The sequence below is a fragment of the Solanum tuberosum genome, unplaced genomic scaffold (genome assembly GCF_000226075.1).
Source record: "Solanum tuberosum cultivar DM 1-3 516 R44 unplaced genomic scaffold, SolTub_3.0 scf00131, whole genome shotgun sequence".
Lineage (NCBI taxonomy): Eukaryota > Viridiplantae > Streptophyta > Magnoliopsida > Solanales > Solanaceae > Solanum > Solanum tuberosum.
Window position 1 is genome coordinate 420,940 of NW_006239054.1, and position 18,647 is coordinate 439,586.

Below are 18,647 nucleotides of genomic sequence, written 5' to 3' on the forward strand. Positions count from 1 at the left end.
GGGGGGGGGGGGGGGGGAGGGGGGGAAGAGATAAGTAATTTAAGATGGAATCCAAATATACAATTCCAGATCAATTCATTTAAAGAAGATGTATAGAATAAAAACTAAAAAATATATCATATGAAAATAAATTAATACTCATAATTTACGAAATATACTTCATAAATACATAATATATCATATGCAAATAAACTAATACCTATCATTTTATAAAAGTTAATCCAAAGAGAGAAATCAAATATAAATGTAAAAAAATGTGCTTAAAATGTTACAAATGACTCAAATGTTTTTATTAATTTGCATAAAAAAGTCTATATATAAACAAATGTTAGAGTTTTATTTAGGTAGTAGTCAAGAAATTTCAACTGATTCTTCTTAGAAAGATTTGTATTTATAAACTCAATAACATAAGCAAATGTTGCACGAAAAAATGATTCTCTAGCTCTCTTCTCACCTAGTAGTAATCAAATTCAATATTACAATTGTAATTTAAATATCTTCACAAGATTCTTGAAATAAATTTTATGGCTTCAAATTTTAAGTCTTTCTTCAAACATAGTATTCAAATGTGAAGTTCCAGGAGACCAAAAAAGAGGTATTGAACCTCAATTCATTATAAAAAATCTTATTTATACAAAGTACACATTAGATGCATCTTCGAGAATATATTTCAAAATCTTTATAAAATCAACAAATTCATAGTAGGTTATAATAAATTTAAGTTTTCCAATAGGCTATGTGAATTCTTTTAAATAGTTCAATACATTCAAGTTATGAATATATGACAAAAATTTTATATGTAATTAACAATAAAAGATATATATGTCAAACGTCAAAAATTTTCAAAAAGTTTTGCTCTTATCAATTTCAACCGTATAGAAGTTTGAGTCAGTAGAGGTGAAACTTTTGCATATATTAGTGTCTAGAATTGTATAATTTATTGATTGACGCGAGACACACATGTAAAGCAAGTAGATTAAATTAGTAGTAACTAGTAACCAACACAACATGTGAGACTTGGACAAAAGCAATAAAAAGCTGCAAACAGACAGTCCAACAACAAGAGTCAATTTTTTTTTTTAGGATGTTGATTGCTCTAAATCACCAATCTTGTTTAATTTTAGATTTAATATGCTAAGTCCATAAACACAAATATCAAAATAGAAATGATACACAATTAAATAGAAACTGAAATTACGCTTTTCTCACAACAATAATTATGAGCTATTTATCGTGAGTTTTGGATTGAATGTTCAATCTTTCACAACCAATTGTCGCAATTGCAAATATAACCCTTGGACTACATATTCACTTAAACTCATAATTTCCCACATTTAGTATAGTTATATAAGTAAGAAATTATTATAAGCTTAACAATTATTAAATTTCAAATCATAACTTTAATAATATAATGAATTTAATATTAAATATAAATCATGAATCCGCTTCCAAATTTGTCTCGATCATGAGAGTCCATAAGGTGCTATAATTTTTTAGAAAAAATTACGGAAATTTACAAACACTATTAGTGTATTATTTAATAATACAACTATAGTTTCATATAATTATGATTCATGATGACAATTTAATGAAATTTGCTATGAAGAATCTCAAGTATTTGTATAAACCCTTTGTATATATTTTTGTATTTGTAAACGTATTAATGATTTTGTTATTATACTTTACATATCTATACATAAAACTTTCATTTCTGGTGTTTGGTTCTATATTTTTTTTTTTTTGATTTTTTGGTTCTATATTTTTCCGGTAGATTATCACTCATTGATACTTTATACTAATCAATGGTATAATTTCAATAGTTATATACAATTACTTATTTGTCTATATTAATAGATTGTATACAATAAAAATAATTGTATATAATATGTTACTTGTGTAAATCCAATTTTAGACCAAAAAGATAAGTAAAGGGGTATTTTTATACCAAAGTTGGATGAATGATATTTTTAAAACTTTTTCCTATAGTTCAAGAGTATTTTTGACAATTTAAAAAAAATATAGAAACATGGACAAAAGAACAATTAAAGTTTGAATTGGGCCCTTGGAACATCACATTCTTCTTCTTTTGAACTGGAAAGTGGGCAGATAAGCAAACACTTATGGGCCTTGGGCCCTTTACAACTCCATAACATGGACCCATTTACAGCTCTCCATTCGGATAAGAGCAAACAACACAAACCTCACTAATTTAGGTTCTAGTTGCGTGTCCTCATATTAATTTTGAAACTTATCTTTCGTATCGATTTTTTTCGCTAGATACATATATTTGGCCCATTCAGATACATGTATATCAGATATATACGGATCAAATTAGGTGTAGTTTACACTGTATCCAAGACTGACTCTCTTGCTCGTATATTTGTCTCATTCAGATACATGTATCTCAGATACATACATACGGATCGAATTAGGTGTAGTTTACACTATATCCAAGACTGACTCTCTTGCTCGCTTCTCTCCTCTCTTGCTCGCCTCTGTATTGTAATGAAAAAGGGGGTGGAGGGGATCCGTATATGTTGTTCAGGTCGATTAGAGAAAAAAGGGAAATAAAAGACGAGAGAATCCTGCCTTTATTTTGACTACCCTAGGCTAGAGGACTTGACGGACCACCTCAGAGGTCGGAAGAAGATTCTTGGAGACCACGGCAACCCTTGCTGAAAGGGGTATGGGGGATTTGTTGAAGCGGAGCATAGTGCGCTTTAGGCGCTGAGCGAGAAAGGTCTCTGTATTTAGAATGTATCTGATTTTTATGATTCTATTTAAATGGATTATTATTGCATTGTTAGTCGTTCCATTAATTCTAGGGTTATTTTGCACCTTCTTCTTTTTTTCAGTTTTTAGTTGATCTTTAATTTTTTGTCTTTTAAATAATTGTTCCATATGAATTGGGATATAATTATATTTTGTATCATAATATCTCATAAATAATGTCCTGCATGTTTAAAGAAGTTTGTTTTTAAGGCAAAAAATTGATATTAACTCATTTGAATAGCAAAATAAAAGACTTGATATGTTTGATCATAGTAACCACACCAAATTTCTATAAAACTAACAACAAAAACTTATATACTTATTTGTTTTGTTTATCAACCTCATCATAACTAAAACAAAATAAAAAAGATTGAAATATATGTTATGGTATTCTTACGATTAAAGTTTGTTTTACTGTTATATTCTATTGAAAATAAAAGTATATTGATTTTTTTTTTGTGTGTGGTCATTTTATATACTTTTTCTATAAATAATAAAGGGAGTATAATTATAAAGATTATTGGCTATTTTCAGCCACATAATATCATCCAACATAGTATGTGACCTGTTAGTTAGCTTAAAATGCACTGAATTAAAAAACAAAATTAATGTGCTCATTTTGTCTCCAATGATTGAGCTAAATAATGATTTATGATTGGTTGAACTACTTATTACTTGTTAGTCTATTTTAAGAATCAAATTATCTGAAATTTGATTAATATTTTAAAATATACATTTCAATTTTTACTTGTTCCTGTGGCTTCATGTGGGAGATGAAGGGGCCTAGCCTCTTCACAGTTTCTCCTTATTAGTAATATTTTTTAGAAATCATATAAATTTTTTGTTCTTCAGTATTTATTACTATATTTTCTTCATTTGTTTTGTATCTCTTTTTTGTTGTCTTATTTTTATTTATTTTTTATAATTGTACTTCAACTTTTTTATTTTTATTTTGAATTGAAAGTTTATTGAAAAGAACTTTTATTTATATATATAGAGGAAGTAACGTTCATGTACATTCTATCCTCTCAAATTTTATTCGTGAATTGCATTAAATTATTATTAGGAAAAATTACTTGGATTGGTACCTTTTAATAAATAATTATTGATTTTAACAATACTTTTTTATTTATTATCATTTATAGCAATACATAGCAGCGCAATACTATGTTAAATATGCCATATGTATTGAAAGTGAATTATATGCAATATATATATATATATATATATAACAGTTTTTTTAAATATATTATGCTTGTTTGTTAAGAAATTGACACATTATATTATAAGTGTATTAAAATGTGTGATAAATGTATTATCCATCAATAAAACTTGTATTATATGTGATTAATAAATTGTTCTTTGTAATATGTATTAAAATTGTATTATAAATATATCAAAAGTGATCAAATGAAAAAAAATTGTTATTGCTATATATAATAAATATTTTTTTAATATAATATATTTATGTAAGTTTCCCTTATTATTATTGGTTTTATTCACCTTTATTATCAAGAAACTTTTTAATAGAAAAATGAAGAAGAGGAAAGGGGAAGAAAATCTGAGAAATGTAGAAGAAGAAAATGGAAGAAGACAAAAATTTAAATAAAAGAAATATAAGAGACTTAAAAAAAGGATTTATCTTTTAAAATTGATTAGCTCAATTAGCCTTAATAGTCAATAGATACTAGGTGGATTCATTTGAATGGATTTTCAAGTCTCTATGCGCCTATTTTCAAATAATTTGAAAATATTTGGCCAATTGATAATCGAAATGTGATTTAATATATATGGTGTAATAGCTTAGGTACGTAATGAGAAAACTAGATAGTTTAGATGAAATTAGTAAAAATATGATAGTTACATGTATTTTAACTTATTTACCTAAATTAATTCTCGAGAAATGAAACATGACTATTATTTTGAGACGGAAGGAGTATAAAATTATATTACTTCATTCATCTTAATTTATGTGATATCTTTTATTTTTTGAGAATTGATCTAACTAATTTTTAAAACTAAATCGAATTAAAATTAACTTAATTTATTAAAAATAAAATTTTAAATATTTAAAACTTATACAGAAAAATATTAGTATGAATTATAATTCGTAAAATATCACATAAATTAAAATAGATGGAAGTTAAATTATGACATGAAAACTAGAGAAATACTTGTAGAGTAGTTATTTAACTTTGGAATATAACCAGGAAAAAAGAAACAATTGACAAACACAAAATCAAATCAAACTGCCAACTTGTCCTTTATTTAGGCCATGTTCCCTAGAATCATCCAGCTTTTTTATTACTGTCATTTTGCTTCTCTATACAAACTCTCCTCATTCTTAGCTTTCCAGTTTTCTGTGGGCCCTTTTTCTCATGTGCTTCCTTCTTCTTCCTACTCTCAACTCTGCAAAAAACCCTACCACATTGCACAATGTTTCTCTTCTAATCTTGAAAAAAGATTGAATTTTTGCTATAAAGAACAATTGGTTTCTTGTTTTTCTTCATTGTCTTGTCAAAAAGTTTCAATCTTTGCAAAAGAAATGAACACCCTTCTTGTGTTAAAGCTTGTATCTTTACTTGTTCTATAAAGAACACTTGGGTTCTTGTTTTGTCAAAAAGTTTCAATCTTTACAAAAGAAATGAGCACCCTTCTTGTGTTAAAGCTTGTATCTTTACTTGTTCTGTAAAGAACACTTGGGTTCTTGTTTTTTATTTCATTGTGTTGTCAAAAAGTTTCAATCTTTACAAAAGAAAACACCCATCTTGGTTTAAAGCTTGTAGCTTTACTTGTTCTATAAAGAACACTTGGGTTCTTGTGTTTTTTTCATTGTCTTATCAAAAAGTTTCAATCTTTACAAAAGAAATGAACACCCTTCTTGGTTTAAAGCTTGTAGCTTTACTTGTTCTATAAAGAATACTTGGGTTCGTGTGTTTTTTTCATTGTCTTGTCAAAAAGTTTCAATCTTTACAAAAGAAAACACCCATCTTGGTTTAAAGCTTGTAGCTTTACTTGTTCTATAAAGAATACTTGGGTTCGTGTGTTTTTTTCATTGTCTTGTCAAAAAGTTTCAATCTTTACAAAAGAAATGAACACCCTTCTTGGTTTAAAGCTTGTATCTTTACTTGTTCTTGGTATTTCTGCATTTTTTTTGGGTGTTGAGTCTCAAGATGATGATGTTTCAGTGATGTTAGCTTTGAAAAAGAGCTTAAATCCACCTCAAGAAGTTGGATGGTCAGACTCGGATCCATGCAAATGGAACCATGTGGGTTGTTCAGATAAACGGGTCACCCGGATCCAAATTGGGCGCCAGAACATTCAAGGTACTCTCCCTCCAGAAATCTCTAAACTTACTGAACTTGAACGTTTAGAGCTTCAAGGGAACAATATTTCTGGGCCTTTGCCTAGTTTGAAAGGTTTGAGTTCATTGCAAGTGTTACTGCTTGGTGAAAATCAGTTTAGTTCAATTCCTGCTGATTTCTTTACTGATATGTCTTCATTACTATCTGTTGATATGGATAAGAACCCTTTTGTTGGTTGGGAGATCCCTGAAAGCCTTAGAAATGCTTCTTCACTTAAAAACTTTTCAGCAAATTCAGCAAATGTAATTGGGAGAATTCCTAACTTTTTTAGTCCTGATGAGTTTCCTGGATTGGTAAATTTACATTTGGCTGGCAATAACTTGGAAGGTGAATTGCCCTCCAGTTTTTCTGGCTTGCTGCTTGAGTCTTTATGGTTAAATGGACAGAAGCTTAATGGAGGAATTGATGTTCTAACAAACATGACATTCCTGAAGGAGGTTTGGTTGCATTCCAATAACTTTTCGGGGCCGTTGCCGGACTTTTCAGGATTAAAGGCTTTGGAGACATTGAGTCTTAGAGATAATGCCTTTACTGGTCCCGTGCCAAGTTCTTTGATGAATCTTGAGTCTTTGAAGCTCGTTAATTTGACGAATAATTTCTTTCAAGGACCAATGCCGGTGTTCAAAGGTTCTGTTGTTGTTGATTCGGCAAAAGGTACAAATAGCTTTTGCTCGTCACAACCAGGTGATTGTGATCCTAGAGTAAATACATTGCTTTCAATTGCAAAAGCAATGGATTATCCAACAAATTTTGCGAAGAACTGGAAGGGAAATGATCCCTGTGCTGATTGGTTTGGTCTTACTTGCAGTAATGGTAACATTACTGTCATAAATTTCCAGAAAATGGGGCTTTCAGGAACAATTTCTCCTGAATTTGCTTCACTGAAGTCGCTACAAAAAATAGTTCTTGCAGATAATAATCTGACTGGTACAATTCCAGAAGAGCTAACCACATTGACAGGCCTTACAGAGTTAGATGTGTCAAACAATCAAATTTATGGAAAGGTACCAGCTTTTAGGAAAAATTTGATTCTGAAATTTAGTGGTAACCCTGATATTGGAAAGGATAAGAGTGATGCACCTTCCCAAGGCAGTTCTCCAGGTGGTTCAACAGGCTCTGATGATGGAAATGCCCAAGCAGCTCGTAAGAAGTCCAATCGCCGGGTTGGAATTGTGGTGTTTTCTGTAATTGGAGGTGTATTTATGCTTTGTTTGATTGGAGTGGCAGCTTTCTGTCTGTACAAAAGCAAACAAAAGCGTTTTAGCCGAGTGCAAAGTCCAAACACCATGGTGTTGCATCCACGTCATTCTGGTTCTGACAATGATAGTGTGAAAATCACAGTTGCAGGATCTAGTGTCAGTGTTGGTGCAGTTACTGAAACTCATACTGTTTCTGCTAGTGAAGCCGGTGATGTTCAAATGGTTGAAGCAGGAAATATGGTGATTTCCATCCAAGTACTGAAGAATGTGACCAACAATTTTAGTGAAGACAACATACTAGGCCGGGGAGGCTTTGGCACTGTCTACAAAGGTGAATTGCATGATGGGACTAAAATTGCAGTCAAAAGAATGGAAAATGGAATCATCACTGGGAAGGGACTAGCTGAATTCAAATCCGAGATTGCTGTTTTGACCAAGGTCAGACATAGGCATCTTGTTGGACTACTTGGGTACTGTCTTGATGGAAATGAGAAACTTCTAGTCTATGAATACATGCCTCAAGGAACATTAAGCAGTCATCTCTTCAACTGGGCAGAAGAAGGGCTTAAACCCATGGAATGGACAAAACGATTGACCATTGCATTAGATGTTGCTAGGGGTGTAGAGTACCTCCATAGTTTAGCTCACCAGAGTTTCATTCACAGGGATCTGAAGCCTTCAAATATTCTTCTAGGGGATGATATGAGGGCTAAAGTTGCAGATTTTGGCCTTGTCAGACTTGCCCCAGAAGGGAAAGGTTCTATAGAGACAAGGATTGCTGGGACATTTGGATATCTGGCACCGGAATATGCAGGTATGCTCTTTGCTTACTTATATGTGTATGCTAAATTGCTGATAAAATACTTGTATGCAATTTGTGCCTAGATAAACTTGGTCTTAAGTCCAATACCTCTAAAGTATGAATTATGTGAACCTTAGGGGTTTGATCTCAGGATGCTTCCAGAGAATTAGCATTCATTTGACTGATGAGAGTCAGATGATACTAACTGTACTCCAAGAAACTTAGCCTGTTTTACATTAATCAACTTTTGCCCTATAATAGGTCTGTAACAGTATATATTAATGTTTTGTCTTTTTTCTCAGTCAATTATACTTGTGCTCATGGTTAAGAACCTGCCATTCATACATTGTCATATATCAAATATCCTTATTGATTCTGTCATCCCCTTTAATGCTATGATTACTTAGTTTCTAAAAGTGGATACCCATCCTACTGGAAACACTTTTTCCTGATGCATTTGCTTAATGCCACCGTTTTCTACTTTGGCCTCATCACACACTTTAAACATGTTATTATTCCTATGACAGAAGATCCTCTTGTTTTCTTTTCCCCTTAGTGGAATTTAAGGATAGCCAAATTTGTTATTTGCTCACTTTCCTGATTGTGATTTGTGCATAGGAGTTCTTGGAATGTAGATACATCATTATCTAAACTTGTATTTTATCTTGTTTCGTCTGCCAGTAACTGGGAGAGTGACAACCAAGGTGGATGTGTTCAGTTTTGGTGTGATTTTGATGGAGCTCATCACAGGAAGAAAGGCTCTTGATGAAAGCCAGCCTGAGGAGAGTATGCATCTAGTAACATGGTTCCGAAGAATGCATCTGAATAAGGATACATTCAGAAAGGCAATTGACCCCGCAATTGACCTTAGTGAGGAAACACTCACCAGTGTCAGCACTGTAGCTGAGCTAGCTGGTCACTGTTCTGCAAGGGAGCCATATCAAAGGCCTGACATGGGCCATGCTGTCAATGTTCTTTCATCTCTTGTAGAGCTCTGGAAACCATCCGACGAGTGCTCAGAGGACATATACGGCATTGATCTCGATATGTCATTACCCCAAGCGCTTAAAAAGTGGCAGGCTTATGAAGGTACAAGTCACATGGATTCATCCTCCTCTTCTTACCTTCCAAGCTTGGATAACACTCAAACTAGCATACCTACTCGCCCCTACGGATTTGCCGAGTCATTTACATCTTCTGATGGTAGGTGAGAAGTTGACACTCTTTGATCTAGGTTTGGTTGTTCATTCTCTCTGTTTTCTTCCTCATCGCGAGTCACACATCATTTTTTTCTTCTTTTTTTTTGCTTTTAACTCTGATGCTTTTACCTTAACTCATTGTTAGTTTTGGCACTGTGGTGAATAGGGATTCTTTTTAAGATTTTTGATGTCTTTTGACTCTTATTGTATGATGAATCTCTCTCTCTTTTCCATGTGAATACATTGTGGTTTGGTTGGAAATGAAAGGGATGCCATCAATTACCAGTAGATCATGGTACTTTTGTATTCTTGAATTGTTTTTTTGTTAGAAAAATTTGTAGGTGCAAGCTGTATTGAAATGTAAAGTGGCTTTGAAGTGTGCAAATCATAAAGTTAGCTTTTTGCTTATGATGCTTTTTCAAGCAAAATGTAAAGTTTTTTGTTATGATTACAGATCAACTGCTGGCAATCTTTATCATTACAAATAGCCAATAAAATTTAGTACATCAACAACATACTGTTTTCTATAGACCCTTGATTCAAGAAATAAAAAAAAATAGCCTAATGGCAAAATATTTAGAAATTTTAGGGTGCAAGTAATAATCAATCATGTCAAACAGCAATTTTTCACAAGTAACCAATTGTCTGAGCTCCACAAAAGGAAGTTGTCTTTAGACTTTGTAATCACATGATGTAAGAAAGACAAGTCTCAATTTTCTTTCTGAAAAAAAACAAAATATGAAATGTGGTCCTTGATTCAGTATCGAGATTAATGAAGTGAGTGAAAAATACGCATGCATTTAAATTTCATTAGAGCCAAATAACACTAGTTTTTTCCTTCTTCATCGAGCTAAGGCTAATAGATAAAGTTATCTGGTGCCAGATGATAAGTATAGTAAGTATCGGGATGAAATAATTGAGGTACGTCTAGAGGGTAATAAAGTGAGTGAAAAACACGTAAGGCTAGCATTTGAATTTCATTAGAACCAAATATCACTAGTTTTTTCTTCTTTATCAAGCTAAGGCTAACAGACAGAGTTATCTTGTGTCAGATGACAAGAACAATAATTAAGTATCAGAATGAAATAATCGAGGTACGTCCAAGTTGATCAAGATACTATCTAACAAAGAGAATGTGGTAGGGGATTGATGAAAATGAATGTCTTAACCATTCAAGACCATACTTTTCTCATACCTAGAATTGATCATTTATTTCAAAAAATAACACATACCACAAAATAGCAGCTAGTTTTGGTATATAAGATAAGTAGAAAGTCATTTTCATCACCAAAATGAGTGATACAAACAAAACAAAAAAAAGGCAAAAAAAAGAGAGAGTAGAATATTATAAACTTTTTCCTCCTATTTAGAGAGGATAAAAACAAAAAGCATGTTCTACTGTCATCCAATCATAATGTAAGATTATTATTTTTTAATTTTTTAGTTGTGAAAAATAGCTGGTCACATGTACAAAATTTGTGTATATATTCTCCACCTTAGTTTGTTCAAAGGAGATTTAAAAATTGTGGACCAACAACTAAGAGACTTCACATGGAGGTTTATATCATCCTCATCTGTCTCAATCATTATATTATCTAAAACTAATAGCTTAATGGCCAAGATTTTGGGTTTCAAAATTAAAAAAGATACAAGATGATATTAATATAGATAAATCGCAATTTATAGTATTTTTCGTAAAAAAATTTAACTTCAAAGATTGATTCTCAAAAAGTAAAAAGTCATATACTATTATGAGACGGAGGGAGTATTTGGCCATTCTTTTGAGAAAAATAATATAAAAAATATTGTAGCAAAAATTACTTTTCTATTATGTGAAAAAAAAGAAAGTAATTTACCTTTAAAAGAAAAAGAAGGTCAAATATACCTTACTAAGGAGTTTATATTTACCAGACTATTCGAAAAAAATTACAAAAAACTTACTTCATATATTTTCTACAACACATTAATTCCAATAGTCTCAAGAACTTGTTCTTTATCTTTTATTTAATTTTTACAATTTATTTACGTAAAATTGAAACACTTAATTAAATCTCTCATATGAATATATCAAATTGTTTATCTATTTAAATGATATTAATTGTAAAGTATATAAAGATATATATCTCATGTATGTAATTTGATTATTGAGTGACCAAACACAAATTATATACTTCTTTAATATTAATTGAAGTTTTTTCATAAATAACTTGATCAAACACTATTACTATTCACTCAAAATATATGCTTTCATAGACATAATTGCTAAATTAAGAAAAGTAGACTTCGAATCAATACTGAGGAATTCTAATGTATATATTTTTTTACATTCAAGAAATAACTTAAAAGGAGGAATATTTTTTTCTTAGTAGGGAGCACTATTCCTGAATGGATTACATTAGGCGGGAATATAAAAATATTAGACACATGATAAAAACTTCCCCAAAAAGGAATCTCTTTTGGACAAAGAAATTTCATTGACATTCTTTTAAAATAAACTTGAGGACTTCTAAAATATATATAATATTTGCTACTTGGAGAATAAGCAACTTAATAGAAAAATCATCAAGTAGCATACATGGAAAGAATAACTTTTTGTTCCCTTCAATTCTCATTAAATGAGCAACTTTCACATATAACAAACATAAAAATCATATTTGTATATTATAATTATAGTTTGTATAATTGTGCTTGAAGCATCAGATTGTATAACTCGCTGGCGGGAGCTTCAGATTTGTATAATTTCGCTGGCAGGCCAATTGTATAGATCGCTGACAGCCTCTCGTTTGTATAAATCGATGGTAACCTCTCAATTCAATTTTATGTGTTTGTATATCTGCATAAAATTTGAATTTGTATACAATTGAATCGAAATAAAACATTTGTATATCAAATCTCTCTCTCTCTCTTTATACAACACAAATTATACATTGTAATTTGTATAATCTGTGTTTGTATAAAGCGAGAAAGAGAGAAAGACAAAAGAGAACTGGGCAGGAAAATTTAAAGATTTGTATTTGTATAATTATAAGTGTATATGACAAAAATATATGTATTTGTATATACAATTTTCCCTCGCTTTATACAAACACAAATGCATTTTATACATTTGTGTTTGTATAAAAAGCGAGAGAGGCGGGAGAGACTGGCGAGAGTGGCGAGCGGGAAACCTAGGGAGAGAGGCGAATGACAATTGTTTGCTACGGATTACAATTAAATCAAACTATGGTTATAACATTTAATTTGAATTAATAGTTTGCTATTTTATACAATTTTTCAAAAAATAATAATTAGAAAGAGATGTTAATAAATTCAGAAAATAATTTAAGAGAAAAAACCCAAAAAAGAGATGTTTACATTTGGCCTGCTAGGATTTTATTAGCTTCTCCCTAAAAGAAAAAGAAAAATTGAAATATCAATATACATGAATTCATCCGACTCACTTTTACCTTTTTAGCTTTTTCAGTATTCAAACTCATAATTTTAAAACTAAAAATAAAAGTACTTATCATTTGAGCAACTCTTTCTTGCCATTATGTTATATTAATCCATTGCTAATGAATTTACTGAGCGTGCGATAAATATAGGAAAAAAAATAGATCAATCAAAATATAATGGTTAATACACCTTCCCTTTTGAACGCCACATAAATTCCAGCTGATTGTTATGGAAGTTTCCAAACATCAAAATTAACCCTCAATTGGGTATGATAACTCATCGCCACTAGACAATCATCTTTGATCCTGATCGATCAATTTTTTTCTGATCTCGAAATAAAAAAAGTTTGACTTTCTTTTTTTCGCTCATTCCGATGAAGTTATTTATTTTGTTAACATATCCTTCTAATCTTCAATGGTTTGCGCCCTTTGATTTTTGAAGGACTGATCATTCTATTTAAAGTTGAATATTATTTCTGTATATTATCTCTATCCTTATGCAACTTAAACATGCTAAAGTTTTAAAATAATTGAAAATTCAGATACATTAATTCATTTTGTGATAGTAGATGAAAACTTGTTGATTCATAATGTTCATGTGAAATACTTGTCTCGTGTATTCGTTAGTTTGCCATTATCAAATTATCATTAGCTAGTTATCAATTGAAAAATCGAATTAAACCGGTGATTTTTATTTTAATTAATTTGGTTTGCTTTTAGAAATTTAAAACGACCAAATTGATTTAATTTTAGTTATAAGAAAAATTAATCTAAATCGAACTATGAACACCCCTAATTTCTCTAAGAATATCTAATCTTCAATTAATTGAAAAGTACATTTTCTACTCCTTTAATTTATTTGTGAGTTTTGGAATTTAATGAATTATTAATTATTAATTCATTTAATTAGCTAGGTATTATGTTAAAAGTTTGCACTACTACCTTATATTTGAGGTAATATTATCCTCCAAATAATTTAAAGATTTTTTTCCCTATATAAAATGGACAAAGAACATTTTATTTTATTGAAGACGTGTGTTTGGTTATACACTACTTTATCACAAAAATAAAAATAAAAATAATAATTAGATGATGTAATATGCTAATATCGATTTTCATATCTCGTTAGATTGATTTCATAAAATAACCTCTATACATTAAAATATTACATCAAGAGTACCATAAGTATAATTTATTTGTGGCTTCAACAATAATCGTGTCAAACAAGTTGAACTAATGACCCGTTTGCCCAAGCTATCAAAATCTAAAAGTCTTCTTTGAAAATAGCAATTCTTATTTAGCTAATTAATCTGAAAAATAATTTCATTAATTTTAGAAGAATAATTTGTAATTAACAATATTTCAAAAGTTCTAAAAAAGTTGTTTACTTTTTCAATTAAATAACAACGTCCATCACGGTTCAAAAACATTTTCCCTCCTAAAAACTTGATTAATACTTCAATTCTTTTAAAAATAAGCTCCTATTTTTTTTTTCTACTTTAAAAAGGACACTTTCAACTCCAAGCAAGACTTGAATTTCTCCAATTGTGATCTAACGAGAGACCAATCTCAATTTCATTCAACACAAAAATTAAAGGAAAAACTACCTAACTAGACATACTTCACTATCATATATACTTATTTTATTTCTAGTTTTAAAAAATTACATATAATACCACATTTAATATTTATACCATATATATTAAAAGATTTAATTAGATACACAAATCCCTTAAATATGGTATTGAATAATTATCTTAAAATTTAAACTCATATTAATGATACATCACCAATTCAATTTATTTACTCATTACCCTAACCCCCCACGTACTTCACACACTTCCACTCCATCTCTATCTCTTCCTTAATCCTCTCTATACATGTTTGCATGTTCCAAATTCAAAACTAAATCTTGATAATTAGCATTATACAAAAACATATCCATATATCGTCATGCTTATACATCTTTTCTTCAAGTTAGTTCTTAATTAGCTTCTTTCAGATGACCAATATCATCCAGAAGAAGTTCAAGGTTTCTTCAACACAACGTTGTATCAATGAGGTATTTTTTTATTTTTTTTCATTATTCTTATGTATCTTGGTTTACATCTCGTTTATGTATCTGAGATCGAGTTCATATTGGTATAAAATTTAATTTTATAAACTTTTACAAATTAGGGTTTTGTCATTGCAGGGTCTTCATCCGCCAACGTTCAAGTCGAAACTTTAAAATACAAAGGAAGGAATTGATGAAGAAGATGAAGTTTACAATTACAAAATTATTATGGTTTATGATTTCTTTATTTTAGAAAACTTGTTAGAGTCAATATGCAAAGATTATGTAAATCTGTTTGGATTGTTAATTATTCATCAATTAATTCTTTAATTAAGGAAATTAGTTACACCCTTTTAATTCAAAGTAATAAATCGTGTATCTCGACTTGTAAAACCGATGGATACATGTATCTCGCGAGTAATGATACATGTATCTCAAGGCCAAAATATTCGAAACTTTAAGATACAAAGGAAGGAATTGATGAAGAAGATGAAGTTTACAATTACAAAATTATTATGGTTTATGATTTCTTTATTTTAGAAAACTTGTTAGAGTCAATATGCAAAGATTATGTAAATCTGTTTGGATTGTTAATTATTCATCAATTAATTCTTTAATTAAGGAAATTAGTTACACCCTTTTATTTCAAAGTAATAAATCGTGTATCTCGACTTTTAAAACTGATGGATACATGTATCTCCCGAGTAATGATACTCCTCTAATTAATGGAAATCAATTACAACTAATTAATTTAAACAAATAAAATATGTATCTCGGTTTTAAAATTCGACGGATACATGTATCTCGCATATTCAGACTCATGTATCCTAAGCAACAAAAATATGGTAGATGAAGTAATATTTGAAACTATTGGGAATCTTAGTAATTAAGGCCTAAACTAGTGGGATTTATGTAGTTTGCCCAAAATTAAAAGAGATTAACTAATAGTATATGAACGTGTTTTTTTTAACTCGATCTTAATTATATCTATGTTCTCTAAGTTTGAATATACACAACTAGATATTTAAATTTGTATAAAGTTAAACAAGTAGACAGACACACACATCCTACTTGACATCTTACGTGACAGTTTACATCCGATGTGACATCCTACACAACACGACGTCCGTAAAGTTTAAATGTTTATTTGTATACATTCAAAATTGAAGCCAGTTAGAGCAAATTAAATACTCCCCTATCCAAATTTATAAGTGTTAGTTTGATTTGACACAAAGTTTAAGAAAGAAAGACTTTTGAAACTTATAGATTTAAATAGTTAATAAATGTTTGTGTGACTATAAATCATTTTAATTAAGAGTAAATGAGCATTTTAAAGTTAAATTGTTACTAAATATAGAAATACGTCATTCTTTTTTGAATAAACTAAAATAACATATTTATGTATTGTGCCAAATAAAAAGTCACTAATAAAAAGAAAAAAAAGAAGGAATTAATTAATATCCCGTCCTTGTTTGAAATACGAAAAAAAAATTAAAAAAATTCCAGCCTTTGACAGGTCAGACACGACCCACCGACTTGTATTGACTAACGACTTGGTCATCGGGTCAACCCATTTTGCCGTCTTTATACAATTTTTCCCATTTTATTAAAAATAAATATTCAAAAAAAAAAACAATTTCTAAATATGTTAGCTGTGAACATAAATATACATTTAATTTGCTTCTTCAAATATTCAACGTTCAACGTTCAAAATAAAACCTTCTTCTAATCAATTTTGACTGTTTCTTTTACCAAAAATAAACAAATTCCTTTTTCCCATATATATATATATATATATATAGCCCTTCATAACAAGAAGTAGTAAAAAAAAACACATCAAAAATTTGTACCAAAAAAAAAAAAGAAACTTATAATTCTCTCAAATAAGTTTTTTTTATTCATATTTTTCGTTACAAGTTTATAGTCACGATGATTTTTTCGTGGAGACGTAAAAATAAGGCTATGAAATTGAACTCTTGTAAAGAACTTACAATTCCATCTCATTTTCTTTGTCCAATTTCTCTTGATTTAATGAAAGATCCAGTCACATTATGTACTGGAATTTCATATGATCGTGAAAACATCGAAAAATGGATCGAGGCACGGAATTCAACGTGCCCCGTGACGAATCAACCCTTGAGAAATTTCGATATCATACCAAACCATACCATAAGGAAAATGATTCAAGATTGGTGTGTGGAAAACAAAAATTATGGCATTGAAAGAGTTCCAACTCCTAGAATTCCAATCGATTCGTCTCAAGTAACGGAGATTTGCTCGAGGCTAATGATTGAAGCTCAACGAGGAAACGAGAAGAAATGTAGGGAGTTAGTGGGACGAGTCAGGATTTTAGCTAAGGAGAGTGAGAGAAACAAGAAATGCATAGTGGAATGTGGGGTAGGTTATGTTTTTGCAACATGTTTCGAGATTTTCTCTATGGGAATTCAGGAGGAACTCTTGAAGGACTTGCTATCTGGGATGACGTGGATGTTTCCTATTGGACAAGAGGGGATATTGAAACTCGTGTCATCGACGTCTTTACGTTGCATGGCACGGTTCTTGAGAGGTGAAGATTTATCAGCAAGACAAAATGCAGTTATAGTGATGAAAGAATTGCTCTATTATGACCAAAGTTGCACAAATGTCTTAATAGATATCGAAGATTTGGTTGAATCTTTGTATCAAATGGTGAAAGTACCGATTTGCCCCTCCACGACGAAAGCGTCGTTAACGGTAATTTACTCTATTATCTCATATACATCAAGTGAAAATAACAAGAAAATTGTGTCCAAATTTGTAAACATGGGGTTAGTTTGTTTGGTTCTTGAAATGCTTGTGGATTGTGAAAAGAGTATAATAGAGAAGGGATTGGCTATTTTGGACATATTTTGCAATTTTGAAGAAGGGAAACAAAAGGCTTATGAACATGGATTGACTATGGCAATAATAGCCAAAAAAATAATGAGAGTTACAGAAATGGCCACAGAATGTTCAATTTCAATTTTATGGAAACTTTGCAAAAGTGGAAGTAATGAGAATAATTCAGTAATTGAGGCATTGGAATTAGGTGTATTTCAGAAATTATTGGTGGTTTTACAAGTGGGATGTGGTGAAAAAACCAAGGAAAAAGCTACTGAATTGTTGAAATTGATGAATCTTTACAAAGATAGAGTGGATTGCTTTGATGGATCAACTTTCAAGTATCTCAAGAAGTCATATTGAAATGAAATTTAGGTTGTTCGTATCGTGACAGATGTTCTATTTTGGAAGATTTGATACACTCTCAGTAATATTAGTGATAATTTTGAAGAATTTGAACAACATAGATAGAAACACAATTTTGTAATACGTAGAAAATTAATGTGTATAAATATAGAAAAAAGCGGTTAACCATGTAGAAATATATTGGAAAAATCACCCCATATACACATTTAAGAGTCATTATTACAGGTTTTAAATCTACTTTTAAAAAATTCTTGCTTATAACAGTTTAATTACGGGTTATAACATATCACTAATTATTTATAAATTAATTAAATTTTACTTTATTAAATAAGTATTTTTTTATAATTTTATATTATTATTAAATTATTTAAATAAAGAATACCCCATAATTATCTCTTACACAATTATAGGGATTTTACATTGATTACACTTCCTTATTTAATGTTATACTCATAACCTCCCATTAGTCAATTCCACCACCCTTCCCCCACACATATCCAACTATACACGCTATCACCCCACTTTCACCTTCTTCTCTCCCATTTTTCTCACCAGCCAACTACACCAACATTCAATCTTTCGTCCAATTTTTTTT

At 30.2% G+C, this 18,647-nt stretch overlaps 2 protein-coding genes across 2 annotated transcripts; both read left to right on the plus strand.

Annotated features, from left to right (window-relative positions):
* The first annotated feature begins 4,995 nt into the window (after nt 1-4,995).
* LOC102605763 (receptor protein kinase TMK1) lies at nt 4,996-9,745 on the plus strand. The gene is made up of 2 exons (XM_006350898.2): nt 4,996-8,150; nt 8,820-9,745. The coding sequence occupies exons 1-2, from the start codon at nt 5,864-5,866 to the stop codon at nt 9,347-9,349; spliced, it is 2,817 nt and encodes a 938-aa protein (XP_006350960.1). The 5' UTR covers nt 4,996-5,863; the 3' UTR covers nt 9,350-9,745.
* A 7,260-nt stretch (nt 9,746-17,005) lies between these two features.
* LOC107061267 (U-box domain-containing protein 21-like) lies at nt 17,006-18,049 on the plus strand. The gene has a single exon (XM_015310242.1). The coding sequence runs from the start codon at nt 17,006-17,008 to the stop codon at nt 18,047-18,049; it is 1,044 nt and encodes a 347-aa protein (XP_015165728.1).
* Nucleotides 18,050-18,647: the final 598 nt, after the last annotated feature.